The sequence below is a fragment of the Candida dubliniensis genome, chromosome 2 (assembly GCF_000026945.1).
Source record: "Candida dubliniensis CD36 chromosome 2, complete sequence".
Classification (NCBI taxonomy): Eukaryota; Fungi; Ascomycota; class Pichiomycetes; order Serinales; family Debaryomycetaceae; genus Candida; species Candida dubliniensis.
The window spans coordinates 751,835-778,857 of NC_012861.1; the positions used below are offsets into that span (position 1 = coordinate 751,835).

Consider the following 27,023-nt stretch of genomic DNA (forward strand, 5'->3'; position numbering starts at 1 on the left):
GATTTTACAAAAAGAAAAAACATTTCTTTAACAATAGAGCAGTATATAAACAATAATTCAAATCGGTCACAACAGAAATTTTTTGTTGTTTTCCCGTTATTTGTTAAACGATTTTATTAAAACTAATTAAATAATCGATTTACGAAAATACCACGTTAGCCTTGGGTACTATTTCTTTTGCAACTAAATTTGAAAACTTCCGGACTTTATTTCAGCTTCTTGACAATTGGTAGTTGATTATTGTGGCTCTTTTGAAATTAAAATAAAAATCATACAAACCTTGAAAAAAAAAAAAAGCAACAAAAGTAGCTCTTTCAAAGAAAAGTGATCCTAACAGCAAGCTTTCTGGTTGTGTCGGCCATCCATTAAAGTTTATGTATAACATTGACGTCAACAAAAATCTCAATTGAAGCTTACCAATATATACATCAGAAGTTTAGTTATAAACTGAAACTTTCAGAGTTGTAGCAAAGACCAAAAAAAAAAAAGAAATAGACAGTGAATAAAACTGAATCCAAGCAAAACCTGAAAAGTCTAATTTCAATGATGTGCTTCTAGAACATAATTCAAATTGTTTCAAGTGAGGGAGCATGCATACATTAGCCTTGGGTATAGACGAAAAGATCTAAAATAACAGCGATTTGTGGAGTACATATATAAAAGAAATAAGAAAAAGATATATATATCTCTTAGTGCACGGATTTCCGTTAGTGCTAAGTCCTTTAAAATACTCGTGGCTATACCAGAAAAGGGAAATAATATCCATTCTCAAACTTTCTACCTTATACATATCTTGTTGTGGTGACGGTAAATTCCGATTTTTGTCATTTTGCTTGCTTGATTAATAGGTTGAAATTGATCTACTCTGGGAGTAATAATTCAAATGCTTGTTTTGTTGTTGGGGAAATTTCATATGAGTTTGATCTTGATTGAGAATTGTGTCAAGAATTATCTATCAATCTATATTTTTAAAATAAGCATTTGAAAAGAATATTGCTGCTCATCAAAAAACTGGAGTTATATTTGAATTATGAGAACAATTCCTTCTTGTCTTGCAATAATGGACTTAACAGTTTCTAAGAAGCAGATTGATGAGGCAAGTTTTCACAAACCTTTATTATATAGATTCTCTTTTTTTTAGCAAAGATTTCATCAAATCTTTGGTCAATTGTAGACTCACCTTCTGCTATTAGCGGCTTTGCTTTCTTTTTACTTGGTTTGCATTCAGTGATTGCAAATGAATATAATCTTGCCGGAAATCAGTTTACCTTCCTTCTCTTTTTTTGGCTGCTAAAAGATCGAAAAATGAAAAAAATAGAGAAGTTTATCTTTTGTAAATTCAATACACGACCCATCTATTATCAATTTTTACAAACTGAATATTTTTCATTGGCGTTTCAAAAATGGGAATGTTAAACTTCTCACGTGATTCTTTAATAAATCAAAAACTAAAAAAAAGAAAACGAGGGCTCTACTGTTAAGGGTTGGTTCTTTTTTTTTTTTTTTTTTTTTGACACGAGTTAACTATCGAATTATACCACGTATTCAAAGACTAGTCCCCTCTGTACAATCCACAAATTAGCTTTTTGATTATCTCTCTCAGGCCAATTATTGACTATTCAATTCATCACAGTTATACACATATGAGCCATGGAAGAGGTCGTTGTTCCAAGACATGGAGATCATCATAACATCAATATCAAATACGGATTTTTCATATTTGCCCTAACGATCATTCAAACAATATTTTTCCTTCAAGTGAAATTTATTCAAATCAAACGATGGAATAGTACTGGACGATTCAGTAAATTCTGGTCCCAAATAACCAACCCTCCAATATGGTTAATGGTTACTGTTTGGCTATTAATTGTAATTTTCACTGGGGGTCATAAAATATCAGATTTCCTGGAAGAATATATCATATCGGCAAAAAGATATGGTAGAATGGCATATTGTTTAATACCATTGAACATATATCTAGTATTGCGTCCCACAAACTCGCCATTGTTGAAACCAGGTTATTATTTAGAAAATATGAGTTTACATAAATGGACTTCACGGATAATCGTCTTTTGTAGTACTATTCATGCAGCAGGATATGTCTATAAATGGATTAAAGAAGGGGCCATATTGAATAAACCATTCAGATTTCTTAATTTGTTAGGGGTGGTTGTATTTGTTTTTTTGGTTGTTTTGGCCATTATTTCAATCAGACCATTCAGAAGAAAAGTGTATTCAACGTTTTATCTCATTCATAATGTCACTGCTTGGTCAATGGTCATTCTTATAACTTTCCACGCTCGGCCCGGGGTGACAGTTTTTGCAGTAATTAGTTTAATTTTATTAGGGTATCAATTATATTTAAGATATTATTCTTCCTATATGGTCAATTCATTGAAGGTTATTGATATCCCCACTTCAACTTTACAAATCATAAAAATCCCTCAATCGAATAAATTCCCCAATTGGTTGCCCGGATCACACATTAGATTAAATTATACAATTCTGAAATTCAAATCATGGACAACGGCTAGTCATCCATTTACAGTAGTCACTATTCCGGAAGATTCTACTAATAATCTCACTTTGATTGTTAGAAAACCAAACAGCTTTGTTATTAACCCATTGGATAGTTATCTAGTAACTGGTCCTTACCCATCTCTTGCTCCCCCATTTTTTACTACTGCCAACATTGTCAACATAATATGTGGTGGATCAGGGATCTCTTTGGGTTTACCAATTTATCATCATTTCAAGAGCATTAATCTGACTGTTCCGGTGAAGTTGGTGTGGACAATAAGGAACCAGAACGATACTTTTATAATGAATCAATTGGATATGACTGGGGTTCAAGTATATGTTACATCTATTGGTGATACTAACTCTGAACAGCAAGAAAATCAACAACAAGCTGTTCCATTATTTGTCATTGAGGAAGAAGAAGAGGAACAAGGACATGGATTATTAAATAATGATAATGAAAACGGAATTGAACTTCAAAATATGCCTAAAACTAATGAAGAAAGTAGCGAGGCTAACAGTACTAACAGTAAAAATAATAAAGACAATCAAGAAAGAAAAGAATATTTCAAATTTGGTCGACCAAAATTTGATGAAGTTTTTGCTATCGATGACCCAACGACAACTTATGATTTAGATAATAGTTGGGTAATTGCTTGTGGACCTGATGAATTGATATCGGATGCTAAACGTTGGTCAAAAGATAGAGGATATAGATTTTACTATGAAAAATATGAAATGTGAATATAGGAGTATTTCTGTTAGTGCCGTTATTACTATTTCTGATTTTACACAAACGCATTCTAATCTGGCTTGTAAAAAACTTAAAAGACGCTTGGTTTACAATCTATTTTTAGGAGTAGGTGGGGCGGTGGAGAAGTTCCGTGATTATCCACATACATACTCACAGATGTTTATGTATCCGCTTATGTAATCATACTTATCTGTAGAGTTTGCATTGTGGCATTAATATTGAATTGCGTTCTATTGTTCAATTTCCTTTGCATTTTATTTTATTTTGTCGTCTACTTTTATATTCCACAAGATGGTGCATCTGGTATGTACAAACTTTCATGACGAAAAATTCGAGATTGATCTTATCTGGTAGTACTTACCTAATCTCATGCACACATTTTTTTTTTTTTTCTTTCAAAGTGTAGTAATGTCGGATCATTATTATTATGTCTTGTCGAGAGAGAAGATTGACGTAATACGGTCCTGTTTTGTATTTATTCCTTTGAATAGAGAAAGTATTTGCTATTGGGAATAGAATTGATGCTATGAATATTAGGAGCTGACAAAAAATAAAAAATATACACTTGTAGCCAAATAAATATGCTAATACAGTACAAAGGTTTGTGAAACTGAATCCTCTAGCTTGTAGTTTCAATTTTTCAAGTCCAAGTCTCATTTCAAATATCATCTGATAATAGAAACTGAAATAATATTACAAGCACCAGAGTATGCCAAGTTTTACCCATACATAAAGTTATAATAATTGTGGTAAAAGTGACATCATCAAACTTCACTGGTATTAAAAACACAATCAATTTTGAATTTGTGCGAGATGGGAAGAGAGAGAAAGAGAGAGAGAAAAATAATATAAAACAAAATACATGAATCATGGCAATATCGATTGAAAAATATTTTCATCTTTTTGGTATGAACCGTCATCATACGTCATGGCCGTGAAACAGGAGACCCTCCCTTTAACAATCCCATTAGCAACAAATCCAGAAGTGACAACGACATCATCAAAATTTGCCTATCAGAATCTCGATGATTTGAACGATCCCAGAAAGGCGTATTTACTGCCCCTTGCTGTCATTGCGCTAATTGATTTGAATGCATTTTTTGCACAAGTTGAACAAATACGGTTAAATTTAACCGATCAGGACCCAGTTGTGTGTGCCCAATGGAACTCTGTTATTGCTGTCAGTTACGCGTGCCGAAAATTTGGCATCACCAGAATGGATTCAATTGCGTCTTGCAAATCGAAATGTCCCAATGTAATCATTGCTCATGCTGCAGTTTATAAAAAGGGAGAGTCACACTGGGCGTATATCGAGGGATTGCCTACTATCAACAATCACAAAGTGTCATTGGATCCCTACCGACGAGAAAGCAGAAAGATTTTACGTATCATTAGTAAATCATTTGACTTGACAGAAAAGGCAAGTGTCGATGAATGCTACATTGATCTTGGCAGAGAAATTTATAAAAGATTGATAGATTTGTTCCCACAATTATCAAGGAGTTCTCGTGATAATCCTGAAAACGGCTATGCTAATTTGCCCTTAATACCGTCAATTTTACCCTTGGATTTGAAATGGGAGGGGGAAATAATTAACTCAGAAAAGGAAAAAACTATGGACAATGGAAACCTGTCGCCGCCACCACCTGTAATAGAAGATTGGGATGATATTTGTTTTATTATAGGTTCACAGATATTATTGGAAGTGCGTAAAGATATCTTTGCGGAACTAGGATATACCACATCTGCAGGGTTAGCAAGAACGAAACAGGTGGCTAAGTTAGCGGCAGGATTTAAGAAACCTGATGCTCAAACAATAATTAGGAATTCTGCCATTAATAGTTTTTTAACCAATTTTGAATTGACAGATGTTACCGGTATGGGTGGGAAATTAGGGGAATCGATCATTAATAAAATAAACGTGCCACCACAAATAAATTCAATCAGTTTTATTCGAGAGAATTTCAGTATTGACTCAATTAAAGAAAAATTGGGAGGGGAACTTGGGTTGAAGGTTTATAATATTTGCCGAGGCACAAATGCTATTGAACTACAATCATTGATCGAAGTTAAATCAATGACATCAACTAAAAATTTCACTAGCTTTCTGGTAAATAATCTATTTGACGCTTACGATTGGTTAAAAGTATTTGCCGGAGATCTACATAATCGACTAATTGACTTGGACAATGAAAATATCGAATTATCGTCAACAGAATTGTCCAACAAGTCCAAGGGAATAATGAAAAGACCAAAGACTCTAACCTTGGGTGTGCTCTCACAGAACGGAACCAGGCAAACCAGGCAAATGCAAATACCTATTCACAAAGATCTTGACAAAATGAAAGATATTTTCTTTGAAAACGGCTGTGTCTTATTAAGAGAGTTTTTGGAATTCAACACACACGTTAGTTTATTGAATAGCCGTACTCCTGTAAAGGAGCTTTTCATATGGAACCCAAAGAAAGTCAAAATTGTGGAATTAATAAACATTTCTTTGACCATTTCAAAATTTGTTCTGGTGGAAGACAGATTTTCTCTTTTGAAAACCACAGATACTCAATTCAATAAAGAGGAACACATTGCCAAACTATTTCGCGACTATGAACAAGCACCGGAAACAATGAGATATTCACCACCACCGCCGCCACCACCTCCACCGCAAAAAAAAAGGAGCAAGAACGGTCAGTTGGATATTTTTGAGTCTCTAAAGAAGAAATCAAAGCCTGATGACCTTCTAGAAGAACTCATAAAGACAAAAAAGTGTCTGAGATGCAAACTTAGTGTGGATGATCCTATAGAGCATAACGATTACCATATAGCAATGGATTTATCAAACAAACTAAATAATCATTAAATATACACAAAAGATTTGTTGTCAGCTCGCTGTTTTTTTTTTTTTTTTGGTAGTTTTCATTAGTGATATTTTGATCTCCTCATTCCATATTGGAAACCAACTTCATGATTCGTTCACGATCTTGTCGTTGATGTTCTTTTTCCTTTAATACCGACTCAGCAAACTTGGTGTCACTTGGAAGTTGAAGTTTCTTGATATCTGTAGCTTTACCTTTTCTAGTTAACAACCCAAACGAAACTTTGCTCTTGTCAGTTGAAGGAGTTACAAGATTTTTTTCAACAAATAGTTTCCGTGGTGTTGGCATTAATAATTTATTTCTATTAGAGGAATTCTGTGACGAAGATAAATCGTAGGAATCAATCAAAATCTTTTGGTACTCTTTATCAAGATCATCCATGAACTTCTTTTCGGCTTCTAAACGCAACCTGTCTTCTTCAGAGACTCCTTCGCTTTCAGTGTCACTAATATCATCTTCTCGCTCACTCTCCTCATCATTATCTTCTTCACTCTCGCCATCTTCATCGTCCTCGTCGTCCTCGTCATCTTCATCTGAGTCAATGTCTTCACCATTGTCATAATCTTCAGTAACGTCCTCGTCGTCATCATCATCATCAACCACCAACGCCTCATCGCTGTTGTCCAAATAGGATTCTGCCTCCCTTTTTCTCTGAATCAGCTCTTGGAGTCTTTTTCCTATCTCTTGTAAAGTGTCATACCGCTTAACGGTAGGTATGCTTTTGTATTTGGTGAACAAGTCGTTTAATTTAAAGTCTAGCTCAACAGGTAATGGCTTCTCCTTGCAAAACAAGTAATACTGCAAAAATGTTATAAAAACTCCCAATAAATCTTTATTTATGTCATTCCTTTTCTTCAACTCAACTGCACGATTATGTGCTTTCTTTTTCGAAAGTACGTCAGTATCAATAAAGATTGATTTTAAATTGTTCAACAATGAACAACACAACTGGATTCTGAAGTAGTTATCTGGTAAATCAATTTCAACATCCCAGTTATTCGGTAAAGGTTGGTTATTTGGGTGACCAAAGCAAAGAATCCGGTATAATAAATCATTAACAAGTTTGAAATTTATTACCCTATGGTTGTACATTTCCGCGACAAACTTGACCTGTGCCATTCTAACTCTATTCATTCTATAATCATTGAGTTCCAATCCACGGATGATATTCTCGATTGTGGTGTCAACGGTATAAACAACAATTTTCTTATATTTGGTGAAGTATACTTCTAAAACAGCAGCCAATGCTGTAATGTTGTCGTAATTAATCAATTCAGGATGGGCAAAGCAATCTAAAATTGTAGCGCAGCATTCCTCCTCTTGTTTCATATGAATTTTTTTTAACAAGTTTACTACCAATGGAAGTGATGTATTATCCAATTCAACCCTGATTAATCTTTGAATAAATTGCAGTTTTGGAGATAATTCAGGCTTTGTCTGCAATGATTTCACCTTTGTTGTTGGGGGCTCAACAATAAGAAGTAAGTTATTTATTGCTAGTTTGTCGTTAATTTTTAAGTTAGGTCTCTTCAGTGTTTCCTTCAACATGTCAATCATTTCTCGCATCAAATCTTTATAATCAGGATCATTCAATGAGAATCGACCCACATGTTCATAAAACACAGAAAGGATGTCAATGTTATTTGTAGAGGTGATATTCAAAGTCAATTTTCGGATTTTGTGAAATATTATGTGTGTTGGGATCATTTTGAACTTAATCATTTCAACGAAAAATAAAATATTCTTAAAATTCAATTTGTTTTGATAAAGCTGCGATCTGAAACCTTTGTCCAAGTAGTTGATTAATTCTTCTATCAAGTCAGATAGGTTCACTTCGTTTATTTTGAGAAACCTAGTGTAGTACTTCAAGCTGTCGATACTTGCAGTGTCCACGAAAAATTTCATAATTCTATTTTTGGTCGCCTTATTGTTTAAGTTTAAGTTGTTGAATTCAACCACCAATTGATCCAATTCATATGAGTTGATATTTTCCAATTTTTGCAAAAAAGCTTGAATTCTCTCTCCATCTCTGGATTGTGATGTCCGTGATTCTTTGTCTGTGTTTGGATGTGCCTCGATTAGCTCGCCTACCAGAGGAATCACAGTGTAAAAATTCTTTTCCTTAATATCTTCCCAAACCCCATTGAGATCGTCTTCGTTCATAGACTTGGATTTAACCACTTCTACCACAGCATTTGTAGGCTCTTCCCCCTCTTTATCCTGGTCATCTGCTTGAAGCTCATTTGGTAAAGGAACATCAAGAATTGACGATACAAACTCGGACGTAGACTTAAACTTTTCAAATAGCTTGGTGACACTTTCTATCTCGATCTGATTTTCCTCCAATATGCGACCTGTTCTGATTGACGCCTTTTTGCCTTTCTCCGTCACTTGGTGCACTCTCTTTTTCAATTCAACCAGTGTCTCAAAGATTGTCCTGGTATAAATTGTGAAAATTTGTTGAAGCACATTTCTCACTTCAAATTGTAATAGCTCATTGGTGGAATCATATATTATATGTTTGAATCTTTTTAAAAATGACTGAACTATTGCTAAAGTGTTTCCCAGTTTAATTTTGTAAGTTAATAAATCCTTTAGCACAACAATTATAATTGGTTCTGAAGCTGATTTTGCATACTTTACCAATATTTCATCAGGAATAATGTCTTTACTGCACATTTTCAAATTGGTGAATATTCCGATTATATAAAACTCCATAATCAACTTCAAAAGATTTCTTTGTCTTAAAATACGGGATGTATCCTCTTTTTCGTCAGTCACTTCGTTGGGACCTGGGTTGGAAATTGCTACTAACATATTTACCAAAAGCATTGGCGAAAATTGGGAAGTAAATCTTTGGTGCAAAGCCGAAACAACTTCCATGGCGGCTAAAATATCATCACTCTTGGAGACTTTTGACAACGCTTCAGTCAAGGAAGTTAACACTTCGCTCAAGTATTTCTCGATAGATAATGTTTGAATATCTTTTAGTATTGACAGTGATGATTCATTGCTGATTGATTTTACTTTTTTTATAAAGGTAGAATTCTTCTTCAATGAGGAATCTAGTTTGGCAGCAGTTTCGTATGTAAACTCTCCTGCCCAAGATTTTACATTCAAAATATGTAGCTCTTTTCTTCTCTTATCCAATTCAATTGTCATAAGCTCTGTGGATATAGTAAGGTACTGTCAATGATGAATAATTCTTTTTTAATCTTTATATGGTTTTTTTTTTTTTTCTTACATTTTTTTTATTTTGTCACAAGATTTGCAGAGACAATTCTCATTCTTCCTTCCTCAATACTGTTCTCTTCTATAAATCACCGGTTTTAATTGTAGAGGATGATGATAAGTAACAAAGAATCTTACTCAATTGATGACTATAAACGTTATTTATATACACGGGGGAGGAAAACATGAGAAAATATCTACATATATCATTAACATATCCATACGGTTATGTTAACTTGATTAATTAGGGCATCGGTGCTAATCCTCTTTCTTTATAGAAAACTCTACCTTTGTCCAACCCATATTTCTCTCTTATTTCATTGACACTTCTATCAAAATGTTGTCTCCAAACATGAGCGCCAATTGGTAATAAATTGTTCGATTCAACAAAAGATCTTATGTCAAAATTCTCTCTTGCAATTTCAATTGGTTGTAATTGATCCTTCTGTCTAAACACCCAAAGACAGGCTCTTTGAGTAGGGGCATTCTTTTCAGGGGTCAATGGTAAGTAATCCTTTAAAGTTATTTTGTCCCCTTCATTCAAAAGTTTTGACACATCGATTGTGTTATCGACATTATTCAACAGAACATTGGTTAAGGCATAATGTAAAGTTGTTGAAAACGAATTTTTCTCTAAATCTGGAGTATCTGGATTAACTAACAAAACAGTGTATAACCTTTCATCAGCTTCAACTTTATCAAACTCTTGCACTTGAACCACTGGAGGTTTTTCAACAGCAAATGTTGGCAAAATAGACCCAGGAGTAATCCAATCTTTAAATTCTTCTTCAACATTGTGAGTGAACTTCACTTTAACATCTGCTTGAGGTACCAATGTTGGCAAGGTGTCTGGAATAACATGCAACTGTTCCAATCTTTGCATGGTAAGTAACAAATCATGTTCCTTCCATTTTTCCTTCAACAACTTTCTGTATATTGGCTGTGATTTGTCAATAATATCTGACGAATAGTATTCAATATTGTATAATACTTCAGGATTTCTCAACTCAGTCTCGATCTGTAATTCCTTGATTTCTCTCTTGATAGAATTAGCTTTAGTACTGGATTTATCTGTCATTTTTGTATATTCTTCTTGCAATTTTTCGAGTCTGCCGTATTTCTTACTTGCATCATCTTCTAGAATCTTATAAGCTTCAGAAAACGTTTCATCAATAGCAATAGGAGAATGGTAAATCCCTCTGATATTTGGATTCGTTATTGATGCTGGTCCTTGTTCATCGATTCCTTCAAATAATCCCTTTCTAATGTTCTCATTTTGAATCCTTAAAGATGGCGATCTTTTGGAGAAATCTGACCAAATTCCCTTTGTTGAAGTGCTTTGGTTTCTTTGAAATTGACGAAATATAGTTCTTCTCAACATTGTGTAGGTCATTAAATCTGATCTCTTCTAGTATGATATTTGGATTTTGAGTTTGAAAATTTTTTTTTTGTTGGTCTGTTTGGCACTATCACCAAGAGTGCAGATTTTTTTTTTCTTGTCCTTTGCACCAATAACAAATTTCTTACTTTACTCAAATTTTAGATATAAATAACATTGAACTATAAGAGCCTACATAAGCATTATAATTAAAGTTATGACCAGCACAGCTTTAACCATCGTTAACCAAATTACGTTAGAACAAGAAAACCTACTACTTCTACCATTCGGACATATTGATTACTGTCTTTTATGGACTACTGGATCCAAAGGAAGTTCTTTGGTATCCATAAAATTGTCATGAGCATTCAAATTCATTCTTGGAAACAAACCAGGAACAGGTGGGTTGGAGTTCGCATTGGCACTATCGTGCAGTTGAAAAATATCATCCTGATTCCAGCGTTTAACTCTATTGCTGTTTTCATTATAACTGTCACCAAATATTGCTTCCTCTTCATCATCATCTTCATCATCATCGTCGTCATCCTCTTCAAACTCAAGTAAATCCATTTCCGGAGATGATGAAAGCAAGTCGTTGGTAAATATCGGCGACATCAAAGGTGGTGAAGTTGAAGGTGTTCGGGAGATCTGATCAGGGGCTAGAATATTGCCAGCAGTCCTCAACTTCTTCTTATTGGCACGAACTGTGTCATTCTTTTCGCTGAAGTCTTTGTTTAAATTCGAAAATTGAAATTGATCTGGAAACTGTTGTTGTAGTTGTGCTTGTGCTTGTGGTAGTTGTTCGAGGGGATGGTAGTATTGCTTTGAATCAAAATGGGGCCTTGTTGAATTCTTGGTATTTGAAGGTGATGCTGACACCTCTCGTGAAGAGTCTATGCTTGGAACTTCCAACTGTATAATACTATCATTAAAGTCCTTTGACTGAAACAGGTTAAGAAATGAATGCACCGACTGGAAATTTGTGTGCTCTTTGAATGATTCGTGGTTGTACGACATGTCGATAATTGCCTAATATATAGAATAGTTGTGCTCTAATTGTAATAAGGATAGATGTGTTCTCTGAAAAATCCTTATTATTCCTATCTTTGTTGTATAGAAGTACTGTTATGGTTTGTGGTCTTTCAAAAAAAATTTTTTGGAAGTAGAAAAAAAAAAAAAAAGGAAATAAAAATCCTCAATATAGTATACTAAATAATAACAACTAAGGAGTAAACTTAATCCTTAACTAGTATTTATTTTAAAAAAATTTTGAAATGGGTCGCTCTATGAATATGGGTGTCACTGTCGATGGCAATGTATAAGTTGGAAGCTTTGAGAGGGGGCATTTGAGTGACTAATAAGTCTTCTTTAGGAGAACAAAAAAAAAGGATTTTGGTATCATTTACTCGATCTATTTACGAATTCTTCGTTTCTTGAACCCACACTTAGTGAAGCTAGCTATTCTATTATTAACAGTCACACACCTTATCTTTAACAATTCCTTATACTTCATTTCGTCTCTTGATATAAATCAGTATATTCAACCATAAAGGAAACCAGCTTTATATTAAAGGACTACAAAATCTGTTAAGGATTACACCTATAAAGAGGGTTATTATCACAAATGAAACCAAACTTAAAAATACTGTCTCAGAGATTATGCTACCTGTTCTTTGTATTGATCACATAATCACACACACACACACACACATACAAAAAGAAGCAAATACACTACAAAGGATGTTTCGTTCTAGTGTGGTAATTTCAATTGCCTGATGGGGTGTTATTTTCTTTCCCATTATCGTCGCTTTTGCTGGGGGTTTTATTATTATTGAATTCAATTATTTGCCGTTGCAACTCACATATATAATTGGCCATCGATCGATTCCGTGCTTCTAAACTCTCAATCTTCAGTTTTAACTGATCGACCTCTTTGGCTTTACTCTCCAATTCTTTAAACTGATTTGCTTTGCGAATGCGGAAAGCTCGTTGGGCATTACGGTTCTGTTCAGCTCGTTTTGTCGTGGAAACTATTCGGTGGCTATGTGCTTTGGGTAATTCTGGATCGACTTTCACATCCATGGATCCAGTTGATGGATTTATTTGTGCTTGTGATGCAATTGCATGTGCCGATAAATCTTGCACCCTACTATAACTTGGGCCCATAAGTTCTTTTCCTGTTGGACGTGAATTGGTAGAATTTGACTGTGTTATTGCACTAGCAAATTGAGGTGTCTCATGACCGTTAGCACTTTCTGCCTTATTATTTTTCGTCCATGGTGTAAATATATTCATACTTTAAATTGACTCCAGATTTGATAGAAGAAAGCTCTGTGTTGTTATTTATGCCTATTTAAAAAGGTGTTGCTTCCGATTTAACTGATGGTAAACTGTTGAATCTCAAATGTTGTGATTTATCTAAAATAAAATGCAATAAAAACTGGAATTGAAATAATTAGATGTCGATGAATATACACCTGGAGCGTTGATGCAAATAATGAACTCAAATAATTGATAGGATGTGTCTATTCTTTTGGTAAGAAGCAAGAATCTTGATTTGTAATTTCTTTGTCAGCAAGTTTGCGTGAAGGAGAATAATAAAATGGACAAAAAAAGATTTGCTCCTTTTCTTCTTCACACTAAAGAGAGGAGTTTGCTTTTCAGTTTTGTGTATCTTGTCCAGTTTTTCCTACTTTATAAAAATGGGGTGTAAAAGATTGATATCCCACAACTTGTTTGTTTTAATTTTTTTGAAGACACAACTAGAATCTTGGTGCAATTTCAAAAACTATAATTACACTATAGTGGTTTGTTTGGGAGAAGAGGAAACACTAATATAGAGCAGTATATATATATTTTATATTGTAATAATATTGGAGTCGTGTTTGCACGAATGACAAAGATAAAAGTCAGACCTTCTCCAATCGAGTGTGAAATCTTTTTCCCCTGAAGAAAAAAAAAAAAAAAGGGAAAAACCGAACGAAAACAAAATACACTTTAAACTTTGATAGTCCTCACCGGATATCAGCATCTAATACTTCTCTGATGAGACTACTGTCATGCAATTGAATTATGAAATTCCCCAAATTAAGAAAAAGAACTGTGTATTGGGCTGTTTTGACGGTTTCCATACTTTTCATAATACATCTTGTTTTCCAATATAAGGAGCACAACAGCTACGAAACATATCCAATTGTATTGATTCCGAAAACTTTTTCGTCTTCAATTCTGGACGCTTTCGAAACTCAAAATAATGAAGCATTCCCAATAAAGCTACTAAAGAATTGCCAAATCATACACTCCTATCATGCTGGACATGAAGAGAATATAAAACTGATGGCACAAGAACCCCAATCCAACTTTCACAAGTTCAATTTCACAGTGTTCAACTCAGCGAAGCCAATTGGACTAGATCTCAAACAATGTCAACTACTACGGTCATCATCCCAAATAGAAGTCAATGACGCTGTTCGCATGGATGCATCATTACACGATATATTAAGCAAACTATTGCAAGATATACAACATGGCAAGTTGGAATATTTCCGAGAAATAGCACCATTCTTCCTCCCAGAATTACAGCTACAGTTAAATCTAAATATTGTTGACCGATTTTGGTATCGGTTTTCAGGGAGTTCCATATGGTTAGAGCAATATGATATGTATTTCATGATTTCTCGAATTGCCTATTCACCACATGGAGTTAAGAACCAGCCAGTTGTTTCCTTGACGTATGGTCAATTGTTTGACCGAAATTGGAACGAAATCAAAAATATCAATTTGTTGGTTCCCAGTAATGAATTTACAAAAGACGATGGGCAGGGTTCTTTTAGGATCATATCGTTCCCTTACTTCTTACCGATCCCATTCTGGCACGATATCGATAGCACAGATGGAAACTACTTTGGACCAGAGGACCCACGATTAATACTAGTGAAAAATAAACAGGGTTATGAAGAGCCATTACTCATATTCAACTCATACCATAGGAAGTTTGTGCATTATGACGATGATGAAGATTCTATCATGGGGCAAACTGTTAAATTCCAGAGGTCGATGTTTATGTGCTGGCCGTGGCAATACCAAACGGGTAAACTGAATGTTGAAGGAACAAGCAACCCTGAATACGACAATAAAGTATATAACAGAGTGGTCGAGTTAAAGGTGAAGCTTTTGGCCGACATGAAGACTCAAAAGAATTGGACTCCATTTATTAGTAACGATGGTATAAATAACTTTGATTCCTACATTTTTTTTGTGTATCGGTGGGCAAATTTGGATGTTTTGAAATGCAATCTACTTGGTGATGCTGCAGGTAATTGTGTTTTCGATTATAGAGTAGATGAAACATTAGTGCCACAGAACAAAGTTGGTCCATTGAGAGGAGGTACGCAATTAGTTAATCTTCGCCAAATAATTCCTCCATCAGTCTATCACCGCTTGTTACCTCCTCATCGAGAACTATTTGTTGGATTTGCTCGCACACATTTGGATGAGTGTGGTTGTGGCAAGGTCATGTATCGTCCAAATTTGGCGATTCTTGTCAAGGACAAAACTGACAGAACCTACTACAAGGTCAGCCACATATCGCTGTCGTTGTCATTTGATGTGCCAATAATTGGATGGAACGTGTACAAACCTGATGACTTGTGTTTTGATTCCAATGTTTTGATACCTTACAGTGTATCAAACTGGAATATCACATCTTTGGAATTGGATAGAGAAGGCGGTAAGTGGGTCTCCGATGACCAATTGACGGTGACGTTGTCGATAAGTGACTCAACTGTCCATAGACTTGATATCAGGGGTTTGTTTCAATCAATTCTTGATTTGACTGATCATAACTTATTTATGCCAATTCATGCGGATGACATTGGAAATGATAAATGGAAGAATAGTTTACAAATTCCAGGCAGTGATTCCCATATCCAGGATATGATGCAGTTTGGTTTCAATAACGATAATATAGTATGTGCGTTACATGCATCTGTTGAATTCTGTTTTGAGTATGGGGTTAAGTTTGGCATCCCCAAACAAGAGGATTTCTACGAGGTTGAACAGCAAGAGTTCAACGAAGAGCTAATTGATCCCAAGAAACACCAGTATTTTAAGATCTTGAGTAAGTATCTATATGATCAAGCCGTAGCCAATAGTTAGTTGCACAATATTTCTTAGAGCAAAAAAAAAAAAAAAAAATGAATCAAAAGAGCTATTGGAAAGTATATCGTATTGTAGAGCATGGTTTGCAATCGATGGATGGATATGAATGAACAGGATATAATGTTTGTCTTTCTCTTAGAGCTGAGTGATACGTTTTTGGTGACAACAATCGCAGATTAATGGCAAATCACCACAATTCGAATCGAATCCTTGTAATATTATTTTTTTTTTTCATGCTGTTAGCCCCTTTGACACTCGTGTAGGTACTTGATCAATAAATGTAATTTTTAAAGTTGGACATATTTTTCAGTTGCTAAGCTAGTTAGTGTCCAACTTTATAGAGATACAAGACTGGATGTTGTTTAAACAACTGGTAGCTATTCCTCGGTGATGTGATACAAATGCACTTGTCTGAGATTGTTATAATGACAGGATTACCCCTGCATGTGACTGCCTCTACTACAGATTATTTGTTCAAAACGTAGGAATGATAAACGATCAATTACAATATGATTACACTCAACTCCAACTATAGGAGTGGAGGCAAGAAATGATTGCTTCTGTTGAAGATTAAAATTTCTTTCTGTTTAGGTTACTGACAAGGACCTCCACTTACCAACATTTTTTTCTGTATATGAGGGGGCATTGTAAAGTTTGAAGTTTGATTTTCCTTTAAAATTTGTAACCTGCATAAGACTTGAGAGTGTTTGTTTTACACTTTTATTCTTTATTATAGTTTCGAAGAATTTCCTAGGAACTTGAGAATTTGTAGGAGAACGCTAATAAGAAGTTGGTATTTCTTAATTGAAAGTTATAATCGTAAGAATATATTGTAAAGTAAGATGATGATATAAAAGAAAAGATATAAAAATTATATAAAAAGGTATTGTAAAATAAAGGTCTATGAAAAACACATAGAATAGAATATTTGCACACAAAATAAAAGTAGTGCGAATTTGACAGAAATGTAAAATCAAACAAGAGTAAGGAAAACCCCCTTTTTCTTGTTTTTGAACTAATCGGACTAAAAAAGCAAAAAGTACTTTTGATAGTACTTGGTTTGATAAAACTATCAGTGACAGTAGTCGAGTGTTTATTTTAGGCTAACGCATGTTGCTAGAAAACAGTTGTGTACTGCCTCTTTCACAGTATTGTAATTTCAGTTAAGTCCGTTGGAAGAAGTCATTTTTTTGGTGGGGTAAACAGGTGCCAAAAAAAAATATAAAGAGCGGGGTTCAATATGATACGTTTGTAAACTGTTACACCACGAACCTCACAGCACCATCATCATCTGTATTTCTTGTTATTGCATAAATTGTACAGAAGAATCTGAGGCTCATAACCAGTTTTTGTTTCAATCGGTCTAAATATATAGAGTGACAAATCATCTTGGTTTAAGGTACCTTATGTTTTTGGGGAGTTTCACATATACACCAGAAGCTCAGGTGTTGATAGATATCAAGTGCAAAAGAAATGTCTTGATGACATTTGTGGGAAACTACTTGATCTACTAACCAGATTGAACTGTCCACATTGAAGAAGTAATAAATGAATTTGCCACAGTCGAACTTGTGTCATAATGTGACTCTAGAGATGTATATAGTACAAAATCGTATTCAGGTAAGTAGAAAATGAAGATTATGGCAAAAGAGTATTATAATACAATTAGTTATAGGTGCCGGTGGCACTATAAGAGAAATCAAAAATTATGAGGAGAATGATATTTCCACAATTTTTCCGTTAGAAAAAGAAATAATAGAATAGAGTGATGTATAAACTATAGAAGTTAACTGATTGAAAGGGAGGCGGCTAAGAAGGGGAAAAAGAAATAATATCCGTAAATTGAATGTGATTGCATCGAAAGGACATGACGACATTGAAAACTACTTTGTAAAGTTAAGACTAAAAACTACCATACAATGCACCAAAAATGTTTATTGGCTGTTGATTGAAAAATTCACATGTCGTAGTTTCCTCCATCAAAAAAAAAAAAAAAAACTAAAAATGGAGTGACAAAATATTACTCCATGCACCATGCGGAGATAGTACAGTTCACATATACACTCTCTAGAGTCGTCATAAAGACATCATAAACAGCATGGAAAAAAAAAAAAAAAAAAAAAGTATAAATAACTCCCGTCATCCTGTTTACTCATCTTCTGGTGTTTTAGAGTCCCAGGTTTTCAAACTTTTTCCTTTTCTATTTTCATTTACTTGACTTTCGAGAACTTGTATTTATTAACAACAACATCTCCATCGATATGTCTGTGATTACATTAACAAAAGAGTCGCACAAGCACCCAGAAAAGTTTAGAATTAAGCACCAGGATGAGGTGGAGATATTAGGTCCCCATCGTAAGGACCGTTTTGCCATCAATGAGGATTTACCAACCATTACTACTACTTCTAAAATTGCCATTCTCGGGGCCGGTTTTGGAGGTATGGCAAGTGCAATCAAGACAATGCAAAAGTACGATGAGCAAGACATTCAAATTTTTGAAAGACACGACAACTTTGGAGGTACCTGGTACGCCAATACTTACCCAGGTTGTGCTAGTGATATTCCTGCCTTGTGGTATTCATTCTCTTTTGCTTTGACATCCAATTGGAGTAGAATTCAGCCACCACAATATGAGATGGAAGAGTACATTTTACGTGTTGCTGAACAGTTTAAATTAAGAGAGAAAACAAGATTTCAAACGGAAATTAACAAGTTTGAGTGGGATGACGTGAATGGTCAATGGACCTTGTATGCACACGATGTTAAAACAGGACAGAAAATTATTCATAAAAGTAAACTCTTACTTGCTTGTCAAGGTGGTTTGGTTCACCCTTTGCAATTGCAAGCTGAAGGATTGGAAAACTTCAAAGGGACATACATGCACTCGGCCCTTTGGGATCATTCTGTTGACTTCAGAGGGAAAAAGGTTATTGTTATTGGTAACGGGTGCAGTGCCAATCAAGCTGTCCCTGCTTTGCTTAATGATCCTAAATATAGTGTTGGTTCATTGACCCAACTAGTGAGATCAAAGCATTACATCATGAGACCCCTCCCTAGAATACTTTACATACTTTACCGTTTATTATCATTCAACTTTATTGCATTGTATATTGTCCGTTTAATTGTTGTTTTTGGTGCTGAATTGAGAGTACCATTGTTCAAAGGTGATGGTTTACTCTCCAAAATTGTTCGTTGGATAAACACAACTGCTTCTGTCAGCTACATGAAAGGCAATGCTCCTAAGAAATTTCATGATTTGATCATTCCTAATTACAAGATTGGCTGTAAGAGATTGATTTTTGACTACAATTATATTCCATCGTTAAATGACCCAAGAGTTGACATCAAGAATCAAGGTATTGATAGAGTTGTTGAAGATGGAATTATATTGAAAAATGGTGAACATATTGAAGCTGATATTATTGTTGCTTGTACTGGGTACAATTTAAGCAAGAGTTTTTTTAATTTTGAAATTATTGGTCGTAATGGAGCAAACATCTCTGAGGAATGGAAACAAGATGGTCCAAGTGCTTATAGAACTCTTTTGGTTAAGCAAAGTCCTAATCTCTGGACCATTGGGGGCACCAATTCGGCTACTGGACATGCATCAGTTGTTATGGCAATCGAGAATGGTGTTGATTACTTTCTCAAAACCGCTAAACCAATCATCGAAGGAAAAGCTAAATCGGTTAGAGTTACCGACAAGGCTTATGACAATTGGCTTACAACTATTCAAAGAGAGTTGAAAAAGTCTGTTTTTGGTACTCCATTTGGTGGTTGTGTTTCCTGGTATTCCGATGCTAAAGTTAATTCCACAGTTTATCCTTGGAGTCAATTCCATTATTGGTGGATTACACATTTCCCAGACTACAAAGACTTAATATATGAGCCATTGAACGAAGATAAAAAGAGAAGATGAGTTTAAATTGAATCATAGATTTTAAAGCAAGTAGGCAACTTCATTGTGTCACTTTTTTTTTCGTTATGTATAGGAAAATAACAAACGAGTTGGCAGGTAGTTTTCATTTTTTTTTTTTTTTTTGCAGCAAACAAAATGTAGCTTTGTAGTTGATGAAAATTGAAGATTAATTTTTAAGAAACACCTCTCTAATCATTTGCTATCTAAGTCATGCCAATTGAATTGATCCTTTCTCCCCTCATGAGACCGGCAGTCCATGCCAAATCAATTTTATTTGCTCCTCATCGTAATGCTTCACACTATGTCCCAAAAATCAAAGAACTTCCCCCACCAGAAACCATTTCGCAGTATGCTGTAATAAGAAGAATTGGTACTGGCAGTAAAGTGTTTGACGTTTTTGATACCCAAAGAGGTAAATTCCCTACTGGACCAAAAGATCCTAACGAAAGAACCTTTTGGTTCAAACGTTCACGTGCCGCCAAAGGTGGCTATACAATGTTTTCCCAAGATATTCTACACACGGGACCAAATGGTGAAGATGAACCTATTGCCAATGTCAGAGCTGGATTGAGAGGCAATGTTCTATTAATACGAGCTCCTCAGGCTCCTGCTGCTGAGTTGGGATGGCATATAATCAATCATCGTGTGGATGCTATTGATACATACAGAATGTTTACCCTATGTGATGGCAATACCTATCAGTGGACCTATCGAGGACAATGGCTTGAAAAGGTTTCTAATGTTGGAGAGAAGGAGTCAGAAGTTCGAGAAAGGATAGGCCGAGTCGTCCCCAATGGTGATTTTGGGTTTACCTTGTTTATTGATGAATCGAAAATGATTCGAGAAATGGCATTAAGTACTGCATTGTGCTCATACATTGATCAGTGGAACACTAATCTTGAAGTCGGAGGAATTTATTATGGACGCCAAAAGGGACAGGTACGTTGGAAGAGGGATTGAATAGATATGTGTATTTGTAGTAGTTCTGTACTTTAAAAAATCCAACAATCTCCTTGACTTTCCCAAATAGGACAAGTTGATGTTGAATTAAAGAGAGAACGTGTATATTATAAACAAATGCTTTCTTTTCTTTTTTTTGGTGGTGGTGGTGGTAGTGGTGCGTTCGTGAAGCGAGCTCCGATAACAACACAGATATTCAATTATTACACAAAACTCTACATCCAGATACTACAGCTGGAGAAAGAAGATGAGGGAGAGAGGAATACCAATTCCTAAACTACACAAAATGAATAATAATAATAACAAGACTGAAAAATTGTTGAAAAATTTGTTTTCAATTTCAACATTATCTCCTCTTCAATTATATCCTCCCCACAACTAATTCAAAGTATAAAAAGATATGTAAAAGCACCCTTCTGCAAGTTGTTTTTTTTTTTTGGCTTTCTTATATTTTTCAACTCTCCCTAATCAATTGTTTCTTTCTTCTTTTGTTTTTTTGCTCCAACTAGTCTAGTAACAAGTTTCAGTTTTATGATGCAGAGAACGATTATCAATACTTCTTTGAGACAAGTTCAAAAGAGATTCAATTCGACTTCTGTGACTGCAAGTTACTTCCCCGAAGAACCCAAAAACCCAACATTTCAGACAGAAACTATTCCTGGTCCTAAATCGATTGCTTTGAACAAAGAATTGGGTGAAGTCTATGATAACCACGCAACTTATTTTGTGACTGATTACTTTAATTCTTTAGGGAATTACATTAGTGATGCAGATGGTAACAAATTATTGGATGTTTATTGTCAAATTTCATCCATTGCCTTGGGCTACAATAACCCGGAATTAATAAAAGCGGCCAAATCAGACGAAATGGTCAATGCGATTGTTAATCGTCCTGCTTTGGCCTGTTTCCCATCTACCAATTACAAGCAAATTCTTGAAGAGGGTCTTTTGGCAGCTGCACCACCAGGAATGGACAAAATATGGACATCGTTAAGTGGGTCTGATGCCAATGAAACCGCATACAAGGCAGCGTTTATGTATCAACACGCAAAGTTAAGAGGTGATAAACCATTTAGTGAAGAAGAACTCATTTCTAGTATGGAAAACAAGACCCCAGGTGCCTCTGACATGACCATTTTGTCATTTGATAAAGGGTTCCATGGAAGATTATTTGGCTCATTATCAACTACAAGATCGAAAGCAATTCACAAATTAGATATTCCTGCTTTCCCATGGCCAAGGGCCCCCTTCCCTCAATTGAAGTATCCATTAGAGGATTTTGAAACTGAAAACAGGGATGAAGAACAAGGTTGTTTGTATCAATTGGAGTCAATAATTGAAAACTCTTTAAGTAAAATTGCAGCAGTTATTGTGGAACCAGTTCAGTCTGAAGGAGGTGACAATCATGCAACGTCATTTTTTTTTCAGGGCCTCAGAGATATTACTAAAAAGCATGACATTCTATTTATTGTGGATGAAGTCCAAACTGGTGTTGGGGCATCAGGAAAAATGTGGGCCCATGAGCATTGGAATTTGACCACTCCTCCAGATATGGTGACATTTTCTAAAAAATTCCAGGCTGCTGGATTCTATTTCTATAATCCTGATTTGCAACCAAAGTTGCCATATAGACAATTTAATACTTGGTGTGGTGATCCATCCAAAGCCATTTTGGCAAAAGCAATCTATCAAGAAATTGTGAAATCGAACTTGGTGGAAAGAACTGCTGTGGTTGGTGATTATTTATTTGAGAAATTACTGTCAATCTTATCAAGATTTCCTGATAAAGTTTTCAATTTAAGAGGAAAGAATTATGGTACATTTATTGCATGGGACTGCTCGAGTGCTGATCTTAGAAACAAAATATTGGCAGCATCAAGAGAACAAGGACTCAATATGGGTGGGTGTGGTGATCAATCAATCAGGTTAAGACCAACTTTATTGTTTGAAAAAGAACATGCTGATATATTCCTTGGTATTTTGGAATCGGTTTTGAGCAAATTGTGAGAAATTTTAATGGCCCTTGAATATTTAGTGTTTGTGCTTTTGGTAATATGTGTATCTTTATGGCTAGTGGTACCTCTAATTGGTGTATTCAAAAAAAAAAAACTATAATCTAAAACAAAATAATTATTAATATATGGTTTAAAAAATGTTACTTTATATTCATGCTCTGAAATTAGTCTTTTATGGCTCGGAAATGTAAGAATGATGTTTATCATCTATTGTTTCTTTGAATCTTTTATGTTTTTATAACTTTTTTGATGAAAAATTTGAAGTAAACTTTGAGACATGGTTTTTTCTTTTTGTCACTTTGAAGATTCAATGAATTACTAGTTCTACATAGATAAACCTTCTAATTTCCTAGCTGCCATTTATGCAAAACTATCATTTAGCTTCTTTCAAATGAAAATAAAGACCAACAGTAAATACGACAAAAGATTAATATTCAAGATAGTAAGGAAATCACAAATTTTTGTTTTTTCGTAAAACATCCGATATAGTGTAATGGCTATCACACGACACTCTCCATGTTGTGATCCGGGTTCGATTCCCGGTATCGGAGTTAATTTTTATCTCATACACGCGTTTATTTTTACTTCCATGAAAATGCTTTTTAATTTTTTTGAAAAATTATCCAAACACTGATCTCCTAACTAATTCATAATTCTATCACATGTCAGCAGTTTCGACAGAATGGTATTAGATATGGATATATGGTTATGGTTATGGTATACTTGTGTGTTTTGTTTTTTATGGGGAGCACAAAGATGAAGAAGATTCAAACTTACCTGTGTTTGTTTTGACAGATTTGACCAATTCAAAGAGAATAGTAATGTTGAAACAATTTGAAATCTACATGTGTTTTCAGTCTCGAGAATATCATTAGTCAAATGAAAACCATTCTTAAATTTCTGGGTTTTTAATATCCACATTAGCACGATCATGTGCTTCATCTATCGAAAAGTAACCAATTACTTTGGGAAGCATATGGATATTCATCAGAGCCTCTTCACAAGAGGAGAATGTTTTTTCAAGACTTTAGATTCTACATATATGCTGAGACACATATAATTAGTGATTATAGTCAATTATAGACAGAGCAACATACCATTGTCGAATACTATCATATACAAACATTGAAACTTCGTTAGCATTTGATCAACCTACTGAAAACATGACATGAATAATAACCAATGAAATACTTCAGTTGAAAGAAGAATGTTCTTGTTTATTAGATGATTTGTTTTCCCGTTCAATTACACACCTCAAATCATTATCATCTGTGCAAAAATAACCCCAATCTTGAAAGAAATGGAAATCTATGGACCGTAGAGAACGTGTTTCAATTGTTATATTTCCAAAACTGGTATCAAACTTAAAGTAGAAATTTCCTGATATGTACAAGCAATGGAGAAACCATTTGCAGATAACTAAAAATCAACAATATGTTGTGCATCATGCATTGAAGCAGCTACCTTTGCTAACCATTTTGACCACGAGTTGTTCAAATTATAGTAATATTTTGAATGGTTACACTATTGATATGAAATTTCTATTGTGGACACTTGGTTAGTATAAATATAATGTGATTGTTTACTTTTCATGACGTGTGCGGGCTACCAACCATTTCGACTAGTTAATATATTGACACCAACATTGCTATTTTTGCAATATGACACAATAACAACTGTGAGGGGGGGGGGGGGGATATTAGTTCCCGTTAGCAAAATACTTATCCAATTATAATCCCCTAAGGCCATAACAATACATTTAACAAATATTATTCCAAAAGACTATAAATAGGCATTAAACAACTGGAATAAATTTGTTTCCTCATGGATTTATTTTCCCTAATCAACAAAAGTCAAACCGAATCAAAATGTTGTTGAATGTTTTATCCTTTATTTGCTTAGCTATTATCACTAATGCTGCTGTGGTAAAGAAAAATGAACCAAAAGTAATCAGAATGGATGTCAAACAAGGTGTTTCCAATTTGGTTAAAAGAGGTGATGCTACTGGAACGAGTGGGTTGACACAAAACTATTACGCGTTTACCCACCTTGAGGTAGGCTCAAATAAGGAACTCACCGAAGTTATAATTGATACTGGAAGTTGGTTGACACATATTTTTGATGTAAATATCACTTGTTCAGGCTGCCAAGGTACTAGTGAGTACAATTCTTCCCAATCTTCCACCGTTGTCAAACTGGGCAAGAAAGGGCAATCATTTTTTGGTCCTGATGCCTATTATATCGGGGAATTGGTTAGTGATTCTATTCAAATTGGCGATTTAACTATCCCAGAAGTTCTTTTCAATGACGTTCATAATTCCAGTGGGTTTGGCTATGGTATTCTTGGTTTGGCTAAGCCATCTACCGAAAATGAAAGTGTTGCATGGGTCGCGAGAAACCATGGATTGATTAACAAAGCTGCTTACTCCATTATTATCCAAAACCTTGATGGAAGTGATGGGAATCTTATTATTGGTGGTTATGATGCTGCTAAAATTGATGGGGAAATCAACTGGACTAGCATCAAGGATTCAAATATTCATGCGTTACTTTCTCAAGTTGAGATAAATGGTGAAACTATCCCAGTAAACAGAAACTATACTTTAGACACTGGTGGTGGTAATGGATACTTACCTGAAGATGCATATAACCGAGTCGTTGCCAATTTACCCGAAGATCCAGATTTTGGGAGTGATCATAGTTATATTCGCTGTTCTCTACTTGAAGGCAAAACTTTTACCTATAATTTGAATGGAATTGACTATAAGTTTCCATTAAGATCATTATATGCCCCCGGAGAAAGTTATGGTTATTGCCATCTTGCTTTGTATAAAGGGGATGTTGCTCAATTGGGTGGAAGTATTTTCAGAAACTTATTCCTTGCTGTTGATTTAGAAGGTGATTTGTTCGGGCTTGCTAGTTTGAAAAATACCGCTGAAACTGACATAAAACTGTTCTAAATGACCGGTATGTTGATTTGAATAGTTTTATAGTGTTTGATTTTCTTTCTATCTTTCTTTCTTTCTCTCTAATCTCTCTGTGTATCTTTTGTTCTGTTATGTCAGAGTGATATTATATGTTTGTTTTTTAAATTTTGCAACCTTGGAGTTTTCTACACGTTCGTACTATGAAACCAAAATATACTTGCTGTATGTATGGCCATACTACCATTTCATAGGATTCAATACGCATTACAACCGTGATTCTTCTGCTTCAGTTGTATTTTTAAAGAAAACAAAAATGAAATATGTAGATTAAGAGATATTGAATTTACACTTAGTTGTGAGTTGATGTCCATTTGATTTAGGGGTGGGAAAGAACTTACATTTGTTTTTTATCCACGACCATTGAATTATAATCAACAGAAAAGGGATGTTAACAGGAGAGGAGGTACTAAAAAAATTATGAGCTTTGTACCAATCAAAATCTGTTTGATGTCAATTTATTACCATTTCCAGAGATACCAAAAATTCCCTTTGCGGTTAAGAATTTGAAAGGCATTGATACTAAACATAATTCAATGATTATGTTGCTACTACTAACCTTGGTCCACGGGGGGAAGTGCTAAAATAGAACTAATAGCAAGGGCAATGGGAAACTCCTTTATCGTTTTACTCTTATTGGTATACCATTTCTTTTAATCTATTTAATGTGGCATTAGCTAATAATTCAATAGTGAAGTTGCGAACCAAGGTTTTACTGAAAGAATACTGGACTGCTTTGACCCGACCACAATCAAGAACCAGGGATACAAATTCAACTAGCAAACAACACAAACAGGTATCATAAACGTGTTTTACAATATATGCTGCCATGGGGAAAACTATAGCCGGTACTTATTAAGCATTACTAATGGTGAATTTCATGTTATGAAGTGGTTATAAAGAAATTCTATTGTTCAGCAGCAGGTTCTCTATTGACTTTTGGATAGATATGGGCTACCAACCATTCAATGAAGGGTTGATCAATACTCCCGCCCTCAGATTAACAAAAAGAATTATAGTGATACTGCAAAAATGCAAATTTCAGAATATGAACAACACTGCATTTTCCTTAGAACAAACTTCCCCCCCCCTCTCATACAAAATACAAAGATGTTTCCCCCAAAATAATTAATATAAAAGGTGACTGAATAGTCCACTTGAAGTATAAATTTAACAGTTGATTAATTCGTTATTTCTAACATCTCGATCAATTAATCAAACAGAGAAT

The 27,023-nt window shown here is 34.7% G+C and overlaps 11 protein-coding genes and 1 non-coding gene across 12 annotated transcripts, besides 1 other annotated feature; 8 read left to right on the plus strand and 4 right to left on the minus strand. All coding sequences in view use genetic code 12, as the record gives it.

The window, feature by feature from the left end:
* Positions 1 to 1,650: 1,650 nt before the first annotated feature.
* On the plus strand, positions 1,651 to 3,264 carry CD36_18260 (ferric reductase transmembrane component, putative; the record flags this gene model as incomplete). The annotated part of the gene is made up of 1 exon (XM_002418259.1): positions 1,651 to 3,264. The coding sequence occupies one exon, from the start codon at positions 1,651 to 1,653 to the stop codon at positions 3,262 to 3,264; it is 1,614 nt and encodes a 537-aa protein (XP_002418304.1).
* A 938-nt stretch (positions 3,265 to 4,202) lies between these two features.
* CD36_18270 (DNA polymerase eta, putative) lies at positions 4,203 to 6,131 on the plus strand (the record flags this gene model as incomplete). Its single annotated transcript, XM_002418260.1, has 1 exon — positions 4,203 to 6,131. One exon carries the CDS (start codon positions 4,203 to 4,205, stop codon positions 6,129 to 6,131), a length of 1,929 nt encoding a protein of 642 aa, XP_002418305.1.
* Positions 6,132 to 6,210: 79 nt separating this feature from the next.
* Positions 6,211 to 9,309, minus strand: CD36_18280 (nonsense-mediated mrna decay protein, putative; the record flags this gene model as incomplete). Its single annotated transcript, XM_002418261.1, has 1 exon — positions 6,211 to 9,309. One exon carries the CDS (start codon positions 9,307 to 9,309, stop codon positions 6,211 to 6,213), a length of 3,099 nt encoding a protein of 1,032 aa, XP_002418306.1.
* Positions 9,310 to 9,622: 313 nt separating this feature from the next.
* On the minus strand, positions 9,623 to 10,771 carry CD36_18290 (mitochondrial 54S ribosomal protein YmL35; the record flags this gene model as incomplete). The annotated part of the gene is made up of 1 exon (XM_002418262.1): positions 9,623 to 10,771. One exon carries the CDS (start codon positions 10,769 to 10,771, stop codon positions 9,623 to 9,625), a length of 1,149 nt encoding a protein of 382 aa, XP_002418307.1.
* A 285-nt stretch (positions 10,772 to 11,056) lies between these two features.
* On the minus strand, positions 11,057 to 11,773 carry CD36_18300 (conserved hypothetical protein; the record flags this gene model as incomplete). Its single annotated transcript, XM_002418263.1, has 1 exon — positions 11,057 to 11,773. One exon carries the CDS (start codon positions 11,771 to 11,773, stop codon positions 11,057 to 11,059), a length of 717 nt encoding a protein of 238 aa, XP_002418308.1.
* Positions 11,774 to 12,520: 747 nt separating this feature from the next.
* On the minus strand, positions 12,521 to 13,051 carry CD36_18310 (AP-1-like transcription factor, putative; the record flags this gene model as incomplete). The annotated part of the gene is made up of 1 exon (XM_002418264.1): positions 12,521 to 13,051. The coding sequence occupies one exon, from the start codon at positions 13,049 to 13,051 to the stop codon at positions 12,521 to 12,523; it is 531 nt and encodes a 176-aa protein (XP_002418309.1).
* Positions 13,052 to 13,828: 777 nt separating this feature from the next.
* On the plus strand, positions 13,829 to 15,913 carry CD36_18320 (hypothetical wry family protein, conserved; the record flags this gene model as incomplete). The annotated part of the gene is made up of 1 exon (XM_002418265.1): positions 13,829 to 15,913. One exon carries the CDS (start codon positions 13,829 to 13,831, stop codon positions 15,911 to 15,913), a length of 2,085 nt encoding a protein of 694 aa, XP_002418310.1.
* Positions 15,914 to 16,620: 707 nt separating this feature from the next.
* Positions 16,621 to 16,896: a mobile genetic element.
* Positions 16,897 to 18,177: 1,281 nt separating this feature from the next.
* Positions 18,178 to 19,836, plus strand: CD36_18330 (flavin-dependent monooxygenase, putative; the record flags this gene model as incomplete). The annotated part of the gene is made up of 1 exon (XM_002418266.1): positions 18,178 to 19,836. One exon carries the CDS (start codon positions 18,178 to 18,180, stop codon positions 19,834 to 19,836), a length of 1,659 nt encoding a protein of 552 aa, XP_002418311.1.
* Positions 19,837 to 20,046: 210 nt separating this feature from the next.
* Positions 20,047 to 20,796, plus strand: CD36_18340 (conserved hypothetical protein; the record flags this gene model as incomplete). The annotated part of the gene is made up of 1 exon (XM_002418267.1): positions 20,047 to 20,796. One exon carries the CDS (start codon positions 20,047 to 20,049, stop codon positions 20,794 to 20,796), a length of 750 nt encoding a protein of 249 aa, XP_002418312.1.
* Positions 20,797 to 21,327: 531 nt separating this feature from the next.
* Positions 21,328 to 22,803, plus strand: CD36_18350 (4-aminobutyrate aminotransferase, putative; the record flags this gene model as incomplete). Its single annotated transcript, XM_002418268.1, has 1 exon — positions 21,328 to 22,803. One exon carries the CDS (start codon positions 21,328 to 21,330, stop codon positions 22,801 to 22,803), a length of 1,476 nt encoding a protein of 491 aa, XP_002418313.1.
* A 487-nt stretch (positions 22,804 to 23,290) lies between these two features.
* On the plus strand, positions 23,291 to 23,362 carry tRNA-Glu (CTC). The gene has a single exon. It is a non-coding gene; the product is annotated as a tRNA-Glu (tRNA).
* A 1,317-nt stretch (positions 23,363 to 24,679) lies between these two features.
* SAP99 (aspartyl protease, putative) lies at positions 24,680 to 25,771 on the plus strand (the record flags this gene model as incomplete). Its single annotated transcript, XM_002418269.1, has 1 exon — positions 24,680 to 25,771. One exon carries the CDS (start codon positions 24,680 to 24,682, stop codon positions 25,769 to 25,771), a length of 1,092 nt encoding a protein of 363 aa, XP_002418314.1.
* Between the last annotated feature and the right edge of the window lie 1,252 nt (positions 25,772 to 27,023).